Source organism: Periplaneta americana, chromosome 10, assembly GCF_040183065.1.
Source record: "Periplaneta americana isolate PAMFEO1 chromosome 10, P.americana_PAMFEO1_priV1, whole genome shotgun sequence".
Lineage (NCBI taxonomy): Eukaryota > Metazoa > Arthropoda > Insecta > Blattodea > Blattidae > Periplaneta > Periplaneta americana.
In genome coordinates, this window is record NC_091126.1 from 46,630,081 (window position 1) to 46,644,987 (window position 14,907).

Sequence of the window (14,907 nt, forward strand, 5' to 3'; positions counted from 1 at the left end):
GACCATCCTTGCACATACTTTTCTCATGTTTAATTGATGATGCAAGATTTGTCTTACTGTATCATTGTCTATACCAACCATCTCAGCAATAATTCGAATGCTCAAACGTCTTTTTTTTTTCAAACAATTTAATAGATGTTTTCAATGTTTTCTTGCATTTTTTATGTTAAAGTGCATCCTGGACACTTGTATTCACTTCCATACTTCCATGAAATGTTTGTGTCATTCAGAGAACTCACATGCATGACAAAACATCACCGTACACCTCCTCTAAAATTTGGAAAGATCCACAGTTTTTTTTTTATTTCAGATTGAGAGATTGCTCGATTTTCATCATAGTCACAAATCCAAACAACACGAGACATGATCACATTCAAACAATGCTCAGAGGCAAACCAACTGTCATGTAGAGATAAGTACGGCCTTACTCGGTAAGAAAAGCTTCAAGGTTGAGTACTGTCAACTCAATCCCTGCTCCAAACAGTTTCCCTAATAGTGTGTACAAAGTCCTGTTATTTATTAGCCGCACCTCATAAGTTTTATTACTTTGGCCATTTCGTAACACAGAATGAAATTTCACATCTCAGAAATGATTAAACATCATGACCAACAATGGCTTCATTCTGATATTACAGTTTCTCAAATTATCTTTTTTTTTATTAAGCCATATCCAAAATTATATGATTAAGCCACAGGAGGTTCACAAGAATTTTAGCTGTTCATTTGATGGTTTCTGGGGCTCGAATTTTCTAGAATACGAAATAGCAGTTGAGTATTTTTCTCCAAGTATTTTAGTTGCTCTTGCCAAGTGCATTGCACCATTATTGCTCCATCATACTACCTCACTATTGCTGAATCAGCTCTGCAGTTAAAAATCGTCCTTAACTGACCTTGTATCTACTTAGAAGTTCTGAGCTCCTTAACTGTTTTGGAAAATGATAACACATTAACATATTTGCAATTCAATGCCTATAGAAAAAGGTTATAGGAACAAATACCAAATAATTTTATTATTACCAGAAAAATAAAATAATATTTATCAAGAAAATATACGTACCATAACTGACTTCCTGTGCCCCATAATTTGTCTTGAGTTGGGAGAAGGGTGCAGACGTATGGTTGCTGTTGCTGGCATTGGCAAGTCTTGCAACAGGCTCACAAGTTGTTCGAGCTGGGATGGACTTGTATTGACTATGCGAAGCACTACATATTCTCGAATTTGACCCGTGCCCCAAGACAGATTCTGCAACATTCCTATGGCATGGAGTAAGTGGACTGCACTTATAGGGAACTTCTTTCATCACAGGTTTTCCTGGAACTACAGCCTTCCCAAACCAAGGACACGTCCGGGTTCCATGTTGGTCATTTACAGTATACAAACCACTCTCTTGTCTCTGAGGAGTCTTAGGATCTACACTTCTAAAATTTTGACTACTTTTTGGTTTCCTTGGCCACAGCACAGCAGAATTTGGCCCCTGGACTGATACTTCACACTTTGGTGATGAGTTAGAGAAATTAATATCACTTGACAAATTAAATGTAGCTGTAGTTGACTTTTTTGGAATAAATGCTGTCTCTGTTACCACTTGGTTGTGATGGACGCCTCTCCAATCTGGTGTCATTTTACTTGCAGCTATATGTTTTGGTTGGACACCTAATTTTCCCAGTCTCACATTCGAATTATCAACTTTAACATATGTATTCATACTATGCTCCAGTTCTTTTCCTTCTCTAGACAACCCTGAACCCTGACTTGATGTATTTTTCATTGCTCCACTGGAGGTGGAAAGTGGTTTTCTCTCTTCTAATCGTGACTGCGCTTCTTCTCTGGCATTCTGTTGATGTGTCTCAAACCAATTACTAGGCTTTAATTTTGTTTGTTGCATTACATTTGAAGCTGTAGAGGGACTGCTCTGCATACTGTCATCTACGTATGATCCTGAAGGTAAACTTTCTTTTCCTGGCACATCACTTCCATTTACAGAAACTGTGATGCTACCACTGGGCCAAATGGCTTCGTAGTCTCTAAATTTTCTACCGGATTTCACTTCTCCCTCTCGGCTAGTACCTACTGCCTGTCGAAAACTGTTTCTCCTTTCACGTACCCCCAATCCTGCTACAATAGTGTTCACTTTTCTTTGAGCTTCCAAAGCCAAATTATCAGTTGTCTCACTAGTCTGTGGTTTCTTTGCTACCTGGTCATGTGTTCTGTCATTCAGATTGCCCACAAGGTAATCCTTGCAGTCTTGGAACACTTTACGAGCATCCTCGTCCAGGAAATGCAACTCTTGCGATGCTCGAGAAACAAAATCACGACACTCAAGTCCACTCCCAGTAGGAACTGCATCTTCAAAGTTGACAGACTCCAAACTCCGTCGTCTTCTAGGAACCATATCACTGCTGTCATAATTCATCCAACTGAATGGCTTATGAGGCACAAATTTTTTAACTTCCTGCTTGGAGGACCTACAACTATCATTATCAGGTTCTTTAATATTCACTTCTCTACTTCTTGCTGCTACATACTTCTTTGGAGGGACAAATGGTTTTGCATGTGAAACACTTTCACTTCTAGGTGACTGACTGATATCTGCTGAGCTCAAGGAAATGGCACTTGCCTCTGAATGATCCACATCATCCGAGGTCTTCAGGGGCATAACAGGATTCACAGTAGCTGCTAACGAAAGTTTACAACGCTGATTGCTACCTAACACTTTCAATGACTTACTCCGTTTCACTGGAAGAGATGGTCTAACTGTCAGAGCAGAGCTCTGGGCTGTGGAGATCTGAGATATACGAAGAATTCCATGAGAAAGAACAGGACTCTTTATGCATCCTTCTCGTTGTACTTCTGGTTTAATGGGAGCTTGTTCTTCTCTATTCTCAGCCTTAACACGCATAGCACCAAGGGAGTGGCTTCGTGCAACTAACTGATAGCTACGCTGTTTTGACTGTGAACTCCTGCTTTCCCTTATTGCTGGACTACGTTCAAACAAAGCCTTCAGTTTGGCAATTCGAGGCTTATGAGGCATGCTGGCACCTGAATGTTCCACAATGGATCGTTGCTTTTCTGTCAAGTTTTCCACTTCTTTCTCCTGTTTCGAAGATGCGATATGACCTCTTCTCTTCTGAGGCAGTGGAGGAATATTTACTTCAATCTCTTTCTCTTTTCCATCTTGTTTTTCTGAAGGAGAAAAATATGAGGATTGTAATTAATTAAATGTGTCCAAATGTGAGCCTGGTCAAAGAACTGAATTAATTAGGTTACACAACAATCAGTATGGTAAAGTGATTATTTTGTGGTTTCCATATCTTACTCTAGTTAATGTTTTTAATGTGAAAAATTTTGTGATGTTAATTATGCTATGATGTCATCTAAAGTAGTACGTCAAAATTAGGAAAATAAGGTTAGAAATGGAATAAAATATAAACATTATATTATCGATTGTGGAAAAAAATTAAAGACTATGATTTTATACTAATGAGTAATGTATGACAATGATCAGCTAGATAAGTAACAACTACAATTGATGTGAAACAGTGAAATATGAACTTCTTACGTGTTCTTTAAATTAAAAATGACTTACTTTGAATAAATAGTTTTAAGATGATTTTAATTTGTCAGACTACACTACATATATAAAAATTAACATAAAAACTATATTTTCGCAAATCGTTAAGAGTACTAGGTTCTGCAAAGGTACGAGTTCAAAGATAACCTAACCTACATGCTCATCAATGTTACATTTCACTATGAGCGATCTTTTAGATAAGTGTTATATCTATATGTAATTGTGCCAGAAAATGTAAGATCACAAATTGCATAAGAAATATTAGTGAAATTAGGAACATGAAGAATTTTATATTCAAAACCACACAAAATAATCGTCATTAGCCACCAAATTAAAGTAATACATTCATATATTATCTAAGTAAACCGAAATAGAAATTGTAACAAACCTTCACAAGAATTTTCTACAGGAACAGTGACTGTTGCCGAGGCATACATAGGTTCTTGGTCCTCCTTCACTAGTGGCATTCCATTAGCATCAATGTTCTCATATGGATGTGAATCAATCATGCGTAACTGTTCATGGAACAGTTCCCTCACAGCTTGGTGAACCAGAACATACTGTTCTTTCGTTTGCACCATTGCAATTCGCTGCTTTCGCATATCCTGAACCAGTTTGTACAAGCTGAAATCCTTGCTGAGTTTCTACAAACAAAAATGTACATACATGTTAAATTATAAACTCAAATTATTTCAGACTTTCCAGTTTATACTGCGTGTTCACTATGTTACTCACTGTTATGAAGAGGCAGTGATATAAATTTTCTGTATGAAATGGTCTCAAAATGAAGAACAGAGAAATCGTGTATTTATATTCTAAAATATAACACTTTTGGAATCGTATTTACAGACTTCAATATATATAAAGTTTCATAAAACTGACTGAGACTGAGGTTCTGGCTGAGATGTACGTCTATTATCAGGCAATACATCTCACTTGATGATATATGTCAGAGGAAGAACAATTGTTTGTATACATCTGAAGTCTGATTAGTGTAATATATAGTTAATCAGCGATGTAAGCAATGGAGGGGAAAAGGGACTGACCAGTCTACCCCATATCTCCTAGTTGCCTCATAAGTGGTGCCTTCTTGGTATCACTTGTGAGGTTCAGACCTGTCTTCAGATAGCTGACTAAACAACATAACAATACAGAAAGAAATGCGGTAAAGTGAAACTATGAGAAAAAGTATATACAATGGAAGTAAAAATTAAACAATTACAGTATGCAAGTACCACTAAAATTCATTAAGCAATATAGATCTATGAATCTTGAATTCTAATGCAGAATTAAAACATGTTTGCCTGGAAAGCATAAATTACTTAAGAAGTAGGACACTATGACAGGATGTTATGCTTATTTCTCAACAGGGTGATGGGACAGATGATCGTATCAGGGAGAACTAGTTATAGCCAAGGTCCGAATTTTTATGAAAAATCAACTCCAGGAGAAAAGTAAAGCTGAGAATCTTATTTTGTATATTTATGGCATATTTTTGTATATTTTGCATTCCAGGCAAAATCTGCCGACCATTTCACGCCCATGTTATATTTCAATGTTCAATAACCTCTGTAGTTGAAAATGTTTTTAAATATAATACTACTACTGTTATTACTACTGAATCTGTTTTATACACTAGTTTCAGTGAGAAAAGTATAACACAGGATCACAAAAATAACTTCATTGAATAATTTGCTATGTGGAATTTGTTAAAATACTTCGATGGTAGCCTGAATTTCCTGACTGGATATAAATATGGTTGAGCACTTAACTTACAAATCATGCAATTGTAAAATGGTTAAATTACTCACTCCTGCTCTAAGAAGACCCCAGACATAATCAATTGCACAGATAGTACCAGTTCTGCCACAGCCAGCTGAACAATGTACGAGAACAGGTAGAGTCTCAGATGCTTGGGTGTCACGAACCAACCTCACCATGTCCAAAAGCGGTCGCACTAATGGTGGAACACCATGATCTGGCCATGCGGAGTAGTGAAATTGGCATACTGTTCGTTCTTCTGAAACTAAATGTTTTCATACATCATTAGCAGGCTCAAGTCATTACCAAAAAAGTTAATATAAATTAGATGCATCGAAAAGCAAGATTGTCTGTGATTATGATGTGATGTGATATTGATGGCTAAGACGTGATACATCGTATCTGTTAATTTTCAGGTGATTCAGAAAACTATTTTAAAAATTAAAATTTCTCAAAATAGACAAACTTTTTATACACGTTTCTGCTCTGCAAGAACTTCTACTAGAGAACAAAATATTAGCCAACTGTCCAATTTTGTGAACTTAATAATAACGTAGTTGATCTAAACTAAACTAGTTAAACTAAATGACTATTTTGTAGAAACGAAGCATCACTATTTAGCCATCGATATGTACTGTCTTCAGCTTCCAATGGTAGTGGTGGCCCTTCATAATTTGTATATGGTGCCACCACTCCCTTTGTTCACATTTACATCATCAAAGTTTCTTTGCCATAAGAGTTAAAAACAAACATGTTATGTTATACACCTCATGCCTTTTTTCTACTCTATCTTATTCCTCACCTACTCTCTTCCATTCCTTATTCACTCTTTCTGTTTCCTATCCTTCTTACTCCTATAATTTTGTGTAGTTACCTTTTCCTTTCCTACTCTTAGGTCTCCCATTATTTACTTCCTACCCTCGCCCTATCAACTAACCTTGCTAACTCCTACACCCTCCATCTATCCATTTCTCTAATAATTCTCCTCCTATTATATAAACCATATTAGATACTACAACTGAATTGGTATTTGTTAAAACAACGTCAGTCACCATTTTTGTGATGTTCAAGTTTGTCGTTATTTCGCAATGTTTATTGTTCAACATTTTATTTTGTGTTAAAATTACGTGATTTATGATTCATAATGAATTTACAGAGAACTAAAATACTTTTAATTTCTTTAAACAGTTTTTTTTTACGTTTCCTACAAGTCTGGATTTCATGACTAATGCTGTTTTAACAAATACCGATTCAATTCCATCTCTCTCTTATTCTTCACATTTCTAACCTTTAACAACTATTGCACCTCTATACATTCACCTTTTTCTTTAATATACTGGTCCACTTTCGTGACCAATTCATATTAAAAATTAATTCACTATTGTTCCCACAAAGTCTCCTTCCCTATTTCTCTCCTCTACATATGACACCTCATTCGGTACATTCAACTACGCACACTTTAACTTATTTTGTACCTCTAGGACACATTTCAACAGCAATAAAAAACACACACAAGCGTGCGCGCGATTTGGAAGCCAATAAATGAAGGAATGCTGCTGTGTGTAGTGGCCTCACTTTCGAATGGAACTTGAGACAAGATATTCATCAGAAACGTGCTCAATCATTTGTTGAGTAAGTTTACATTTCCAAGCATATGCACCAGTCTCCTGTGTCAACAGATCTCCTGTATCACAAAGACTTTTTGTTTGGTGCCGGTAACAAAGTGTTGAGAATTAATTCCTCTAATTCTTCATTGCTTGTAAGTTGTTCCGAAATATTCGAGATATGAAATCTCAGCAATATCACTGTGAAGCCTGAAATGTCAAATACCTTATACATACACTTTTACTTACTGTGTGGTGACTGACTGTTGGTATACTTCAGACGCATTGTGCGCACAAGGAAGTCAGGACATACAGTGCTGGCCTTCACCAAACGTATAGCAACCATTCCAAACTGCTTCTCTTCACCTTCCTTTTCCACCCAGTAGTTCTCACACTTATGCTAGAATCAGAAAGTAATATACATAGTACATTTCAATAAAACACACAAAAAATATCTGTGTAATACGTATATTGTTAATTATTAACGAGAATTTCCCGCCAATAGTATGACTTTCATAAAGAGAACCTAACTCGTTTCAAAAGAGTGGGAGAGTTATTGCCACCTGAATCCAAGGAGAAAGAGAGTATTTTGATAAAACTAAGTATAAAGTTTTGCATTATTCAAAATTAATATAATAACAATAAAATTACAATGTTAAGAGACCAGTGAAGCCATCTTATAGGAAATCTTCTGATCAATCTTGTATGTCCATCAGAATTGCTTTTACGTTTTAGGCAGTAAATGAATAACTATTGGAATGTTATAATAAAAATGCCATCGGACATAATACTATTCAATATTAATTTCGTAAAATATACCTACAGTCGACTCCCGATAATCAGTGTGTGGTTAAGTTTGCTTTGTGAGTAATTTGTAATACCTTCTTTTCCAGGGGGGAAAGGGCGAATTAATGTTATTTTCGTTTTTACTCGATTTATCCTCTCTCCCTCTCCACTGCAACATTTTCGACCAGCGTTGTCAACCGTAGCATAATTATGCTAAGCATATCAGAATTCAAGTCTCGTAGGATGTAGCATAACATCCATATTACTTTGCTAATATATAGCATCATTTCATTGCAGAATGTTAAACATACTAGAGTCAGTAACGTAGGAAATTTCGTCAATGTTTCAAAATGTTTTGCACTATTTCACATTTTGCACTTGATTTTGAAACACATTTTTGTAATTAAACCTGTCAGACTAACTTAAATAATAATACAAATTTTTACGGATAATTCGCGATTTTCGATATTTCGCGGAAGTTCGTGCATTAATTATCGGAAGTCGACTGTGTTATATTTCTCTAGTAGAAATTCTCTTAGGCCTACTGAAATGAAAGTCAAATGTGTTAAGAAATTATAATCATGGAAATCTGCATTTGGATTTATAATTACAGCAACACTGTAAATTCAGTTTTTGGCAGTTGAACTTCGACTTTTTCGTTATAAAGGTGTGGGGTGACACTGGTCTTCTTTATCATATTCAGCCACTTCCTGAGGAGCTGGACACGTGCTTTGTCCCACAGTGTGTGTACTGTGAGTGACAAAACATTATTTCATTTCAGAATTATTATATATTACAATAATTATGAACTAATGAATGTACATTATCATATTCAGTACTAAAAATAAACATTGTACATATTTCAAAACTTTATTTTTAAATATCTATATGAAAATTACTAAATTTCAACATGGAAAAAAATGTTTGTCCAGTACTTACAGTATGTCTGTACATAACTTATAAACGTATTTTCCAATTATCCGGCAAAATCAGTTATCTGACAAAACCAATTATATCAGAGGAATTGTATTATACCACCTAAATCTTATGCCAGGGAAAAAGAACACTATATATATATATATATATATATATATATATATATATATAAAAATTCTTTACATCTTCTTTTTAAGTGTGTGCGTGCTCGCGTTTTTTTTTAAGTCAGCACAACACAGACCAAAACTTATATTCAAATTTGTATAAGTTTTAATATGCAATTAAATATTTACTGCATAACAACCTTTCCAGCTTCCTCTTCATTGCAAGCCATGACAATGACTTGCACTTCACATTCCACCACCATTCTCCAGAAGTCATTGACTGTGTGGGGCAGTGGGCCCTGACATGCGATATATGCAGGAGACCCACTGGCTCCTTTAATGTAGTTTGCATTGATGTAGTCACTTCCTGGCACACCTGCATATTCACTCAAAATGACACGGCTATTGTCAACTGGAACAATGCACGAAAATGATTTCAGTATCTCAGAACACTTTCAGTACACTACTGACACAGTTTATGACACTATTATTTATCTCTTTATATCAGGTAAAAATTTTGGAATGAATGCACACTTACACTCTTTGTACTGTTATTGCAAGTTATCTTGAACTTCCTGAGCGGGGACAGAGGGAAGGAAGCGTGTAATGTGGGTGGAGCCAACCAAGTTGTTTGCACATGCTCCGCATCATAATCTCTTTTCAAGAAACATAGAACTATTTCTTTCACTGCTTACCAGTAGTGTTGTTAACATGCAGCAGCAACCACAGTGTAGTAATTATGGTGAAATCACACCACCTCGGAGAAAAAGTAACACTGTTATCCACAGCGGAGAAAGAGAAATTATCGCAAATATAATTAAGTGCGAGGAGGAAAAGTTAAACAAATGTTTGTTGGAACCTCTTGCTAAGGCATATGAGAGAGCGGCTAAATACTCTGGCAAAAGTATTAGTTCCATGACGAGAATTAAGAATATTCAATTACAACTGAATGAACCTCACACTACTCCGGGAAAAAATAGGTATGTAATGTTTAGAAATTATTGCTATAATAGTTATGTACAATAGTGTGTGTACTGTGAGTGACATAATGAATTACTGTTGTAAGTTATTATTTTGTTATAGTTCTGCAAAACATTATTTCATTTCAGAATTAGGACTTGTGGTAAAGTTGAAGTGGACTTCGATCAACATGTCATTCAGGATACAATCTAAGAATTCTATCTCGTTCAGAAAGTAGTGCCTACGATTAAGAAGATAATTCCGGTTTCGGAACAGGAAATTGGATGGCGGTGGAGTTATTCTTCACTCCGTAATGTCTTAAAAACAATGGGGTTTGTGTGGAATAAGTGCCAGAGCAAGAGAAAGTTCCTAATTGAAAGAGCAGACATTGTGGACCGGCACACAAGATACATTGTTGTCATGAAGCAATTTAGGCAGGAGAAGAAAATAATTTTACATGGACGAAACATGGATTGACAACAATATCACGTTTCGTAAATACTGGCAGATGAAAGATGAAATAGAAGGTGTAACAGTGTGGGAAAGTGCGTCGAAGAGACTCATTGTTGTACATATGCAGTCAGAAAATGATTTATACCAGGAGTCCAGTCAGTTTATAGAGCTGGCACATCAACAGGAGACTACCATGGGCAGATGAATTCGATTAATTTCGAAAAATGGATTCAGAATCAAGTTCTTCCCAATTTGCCTGAAGGATCTGTCATTGTAATGGACAACCCCCCATACCACTGCAAACAGATAGACAAACCACCCACCAACTATGCCATTAGGAGAGACATGCTTGTTTGGTTGCAAAGAAGAAGGGTGGATTGTAATGTCACTATGTGCAGGGCTGCCCTTCGGGAGTTCCTTCATAAACCCAAGATAAAAGAATACCGGGTAGACAAGCTTTTCGAAGCACATAGCCATAGATTCCTTTATTTACCTCCTTACAACTGCGACCTTAATGCGATTGAGTTTGCTTGGAGTAAGGTGAAACACTTCATTAGAGCACACAATATGAAAAGAGATATTAGCTTGTCTAATTTAGAAATACTGACAATGAAAGGACTTTCTGATGTGACAGCATAGGATTGCAGTGGATACTGCAGACACGTCACTGCACTAGAGAAACAATACCTACAGAAAGACCGGACGAATGGATGATGTCTTTGACGAAATAATAATTAATTTTTGACCAAGAGGTAAGACGATGATGATGATGAAGATGATGATGGCAGCAATGATAGCGATATGGATTGTATATAATTGTACATCAATGTAAATTCAAATAATAAGCCTGTAAAATATTGTTATAAGAATATGTACATATTAAGCAATAGGTGTAAGTCATGTAGGCCTATATAACGTATAGAAATAGCTGTAGTAACTCTGCCATTGCCAGTCCCCAGCCTGGATGAGAGAGAAGGAGGGTACACACTATTATATTTAAATACTTACTCGTTACAGATTAATTAAGACCTGCTACGAAACCATGTTCTCCTCTCAAAATCGGAGTGTCATGAGATGATGTTATCTGTATTGAACCAAGTTCTTTTACAGTAGAGAGCCGTAAAGTGAAAGAACCAACGTTTTCTGAAGAGAGTCACATTGCCGTGCCATTACGTTGATGAGTACATGCCCCACCAAGCAGTTCGAAAGACAGACTTAGGGGATGTAAGATTCAAGATAACTTGCAATAACAGTAGTACATATAAAAATTCTATAGTACCTTTGATGAATTAAAGTAAAATGCTTCTGGTTCCACAGTAGGTTTCTGCACTACTGGACCAAAATTCAATGTTTTATTGTAAAAAAAAAATGCAATTTTTCCTTGTAAAGATACATACATGGCAGGATATCTTTATAACGATTTTTCTTCCTATTTACTTCTTTTTCACCTTCCGAACAGGAATATTGTTTTGAGGTCTTCAAAATTTCACTGAAGAACTTTAATTCCTGTTGAAAATAAAAATGTATTATTAAAGTATCTTTTAAGATGCAAATTTGTATATTGAACAGTAAACATAAATTTATAATAATAATAATGTTTTTTTTACCACAAATATTGTTGTAATTTTCTGGAAAAAAAAAATTATTGCACAGTACACTGATATATTTATAACTTTCCATAGTATTTTTCATCAATCGTGTGATAATAAAATTAACACTAATCTAAGATGTATCATGGAAAAATACAGTGGAGGCGCAATGATGTTTGTACATTCATCAAACATAATTATTTTGTCATCAATTATTAAGCAATTAAGCATGTTTCTAACTTTCTTGGACCTTCAGTAGTTCTGTCAGCAGAGATGTGATTTTTAAATAATTTATGCAGTGTAATAATCACTCTCATTCTGAATTATACTGGTACATGAAATGAAGTTTAAAGAATCTAAGTAAAATTCTGAATTTTTCAAGCTTAGCACGGTGCATTCAGTGTATGCGTGTGTGTTTTTTTCTTGGGAAACGTAAATGCCTGCTGTGCCAGAATTAGTGAATATTTCTAGCCAATAGTTAAAGCTGAAATGAATCCATAATTGTGGTAATGATACAAAATGTTTCTTCTATTGGCTGTAATGAGTAAATATATCCTCTTACAAGGAAACCTTCCCAATTGGACCACAGCTATTTCAATGAAAAAATTATACAAGCTAATTTTTATATGATAAACAACGTGGTAATAGTCGCTTATGTTGCTTTTTTGTTATTAACGATATAAACAGTATAATCCTCTGATTGAGGTTCTGGCTGATATGTACATCTATTATCAGGCAGTACAATATGTGTCAGAGGAAGAACAATTGTTTGTATTGATCTGAAGTCTGAATAGTGTAACATTTAGCTAGTCGGCAATGTATCCAATGGAGGGGGAAAGGAACTAGCCATCCTACCCCTGGCCTAGCTGCCTCATAAGTGGTGCCTTCTTGGTATCACTTGTGAGATTCAGACCTGTCTTCGGACAGTTGGCTAAACAACAACATATAAAAACTTTAAACAAGGATGCAGATATGCTACTCTCTTGCTAAATGCAAGCAAAACAACAAGCGGCAAGTTCTAAATCTATACTCTTCATCCTTATTTCATTCAATATCTTCATACAAATGTAACATATGCAGAAATGCATATAGAGTGTTAGTTGGAAGGCCGGAGGGGAAAAGACCTTTGGGAAGACCTAGACGTAGACGGGAGGATAATATTAAAATGGATTTGAGGGAGGTGGGATATGATTGTAGAGACTGGATTAATCTTGCTCAGGATAGGGACTGATGGCGGGCTTATGTGAGGGTGGCAATGAACCTCCAGATTCCTTAAATGCCATAAGTAAGTAGGCCTATACAAATGTAACATATTACATTCTAAATATATCAATTTAAATTTTAAACTACTCTTACTTTATCAATGGTAGTGTGGATTCAAAATGAAGTGGTTCAGACAAAAGGCCATGGATTAGTACAGACATTTAACAAATACTGCTTCTTCACAACCTTCCATTTCACATTTGCTACTGTTAACTTGAAGTAGATTTTGAAGAATATTTCGAAAACCATTGTCCAGTTTGTTACATATCCCGATTTCTGCCATGCATATACCAGCATGTCTTGCAAGACAGGGGAACTGAACTGATGATAGATAACGGAATATAATTTTATTATAAAGAGTATCATGCAAATTTTCTGCTCTATTTTCACTCATAATTTTGTGTCTGAAATAGTCTTCTATTCTGCGAATTAAAATTTTATACTGCCAAAAAACCGTAAATGTCAAGTGGCTCACAAACCTTGTGATCTTGGGGGGAAGTATTTGCGTCTGAATTGTTCTATGATTAAAAGCATCTTTATTTCAGTGTCATTAATTTTTTTTTACCAGTTTGTCCACTCCATGAATCTAGTAGCTGTAATATATCATCCTTAACATTAGGAATGAACACACACATCAGCCATATTCATGGTTTTTCGTGAGTTTCCCTAAATAGCTAGCATCAACCACAATATTAAATGAAGTTTCCCTTTCAATAGTTTGTTTAACTTTGGGCCCAAACTCTCCTTTCAGTTCTTCGAAACAAAGGTAAAATCGAGTTCCTTAGGTGCCAGCCGATGAAATATGGACCTGTATAATGTAGGAATGTGTTATAGAAGATAACGATTGCACAACTGCATGGGTGTACTTTTTACCTGTCTGTGATAAAGTCCTACCAGGTATCATCTTATATTCAAATCGAGACTGGTTGGAACTGAATACACAGTCAGCATTGTATGGAGTCTCTGAAATAGTTTTGTTTATATCTGTCATGAAAAATTTTGCTGTTTCAATTAGTTTAGACTCATCCTGTACATCTTTTCTAGAAAATAATTGTTTTTCTTTTCTTTTTGATGACAATATAGCCCTATTTTTTTAAATTAAAATCGTGGACAGTTAGGTTCTGTTAGTGGGATACCTTGAACACCTGTAGCATTTCTTTTTTTGTAGTGTCCAGTATGCTTGACTTGGAAGATTTTTTTAAATAATCTATAGCCTCTTTTACATATTTCACTGAGCACTTAAATTTTTTGCTGTAGATATAATCAGATTCTAGTTGTTTCTATGGGCTTTTAGGCTCTCATAATGTTCCGTAATCTTTTTGTATCTGTCATGAACATTTACATTTTTTCGAATGTGGACCACTCGTTTTTTAGGACTTGAAGTTTTGTATTCACTAGTGGGAGATACTGGATCAGAAAATAAGTCATATATATGAACAATATATTCTTTTGCCCATTTACCAGTTTTTATATTTATAGAACATTATTTTTAATTTCGTTTGCATAATACACAGTATACATGCGGATTTAAATACATTCAATTTTTTTTAACTTTACAGACAAAATTCAAATGTGATGAAAAGAAGTTGCTACATGATAGTACTTTATGAAAGTGTACAATCTAATTCAATGTTTTCGAAATAAAGGACTTTACATGGTTTTAAATGTAATGCACTATTTCTGAGTTTCAGCATTACCATCTTAACCAAGTATTGTCTATGTTTGAGTTTCATTGTATTACTGTTGCTATAATTGAATAGTTATATCAACTTATAAAGTACCGGTAGGGCCAGTATTTTTTATCGCTAATTCAGCAAAACGAGAAATATCTCTGGTATAATATAGAAAATTCCAGGACCAGTCGTAACCCAATGCAACC

General features: G+C 35.3%; 1 protein-coding gene across 2 annotated transcripts in view; it reads right to left on the reverse strand.

Moving 5' to 3' along the window:
* The window catches only part of LOC138707647 (uncharacterized), a 43,323-nt gene that overhangs the window by 23,960 nt on the left and 4,456 nt on the right, over positions 1–14,907 (reverse strand). For both annotated transcript variants that reach the window (XM_069837341.1, XM_069837342.1), the window contains exons 2-7: positions 11,574–11,682; positions 8,964–9,175; positions 7,187–7,337; positions 5,384–5,598; positions 3,961–4,216; positions 1,058–3,184 (exon numbers count right to left, since the gene is read on the reverse strand). In XM_069837341.1, coding sequence (XP_069693442.1) covers positions 1,058–3,184; positions 3,961–4,216; positions 5,384–5,598; positions 7,187–7,337; positions 8,964–9,175; positions 11,574–11,682 — 3,070 coding nt within the window. The remainder of the gene's footprint in view (positions 1–1,057; positions 3,185–3,960; positions 4,217–5,383; positions 5,599–7,186; positions 7,338–8,963; positions 9,176–11,573; positions 11,683–14,907) is intronic.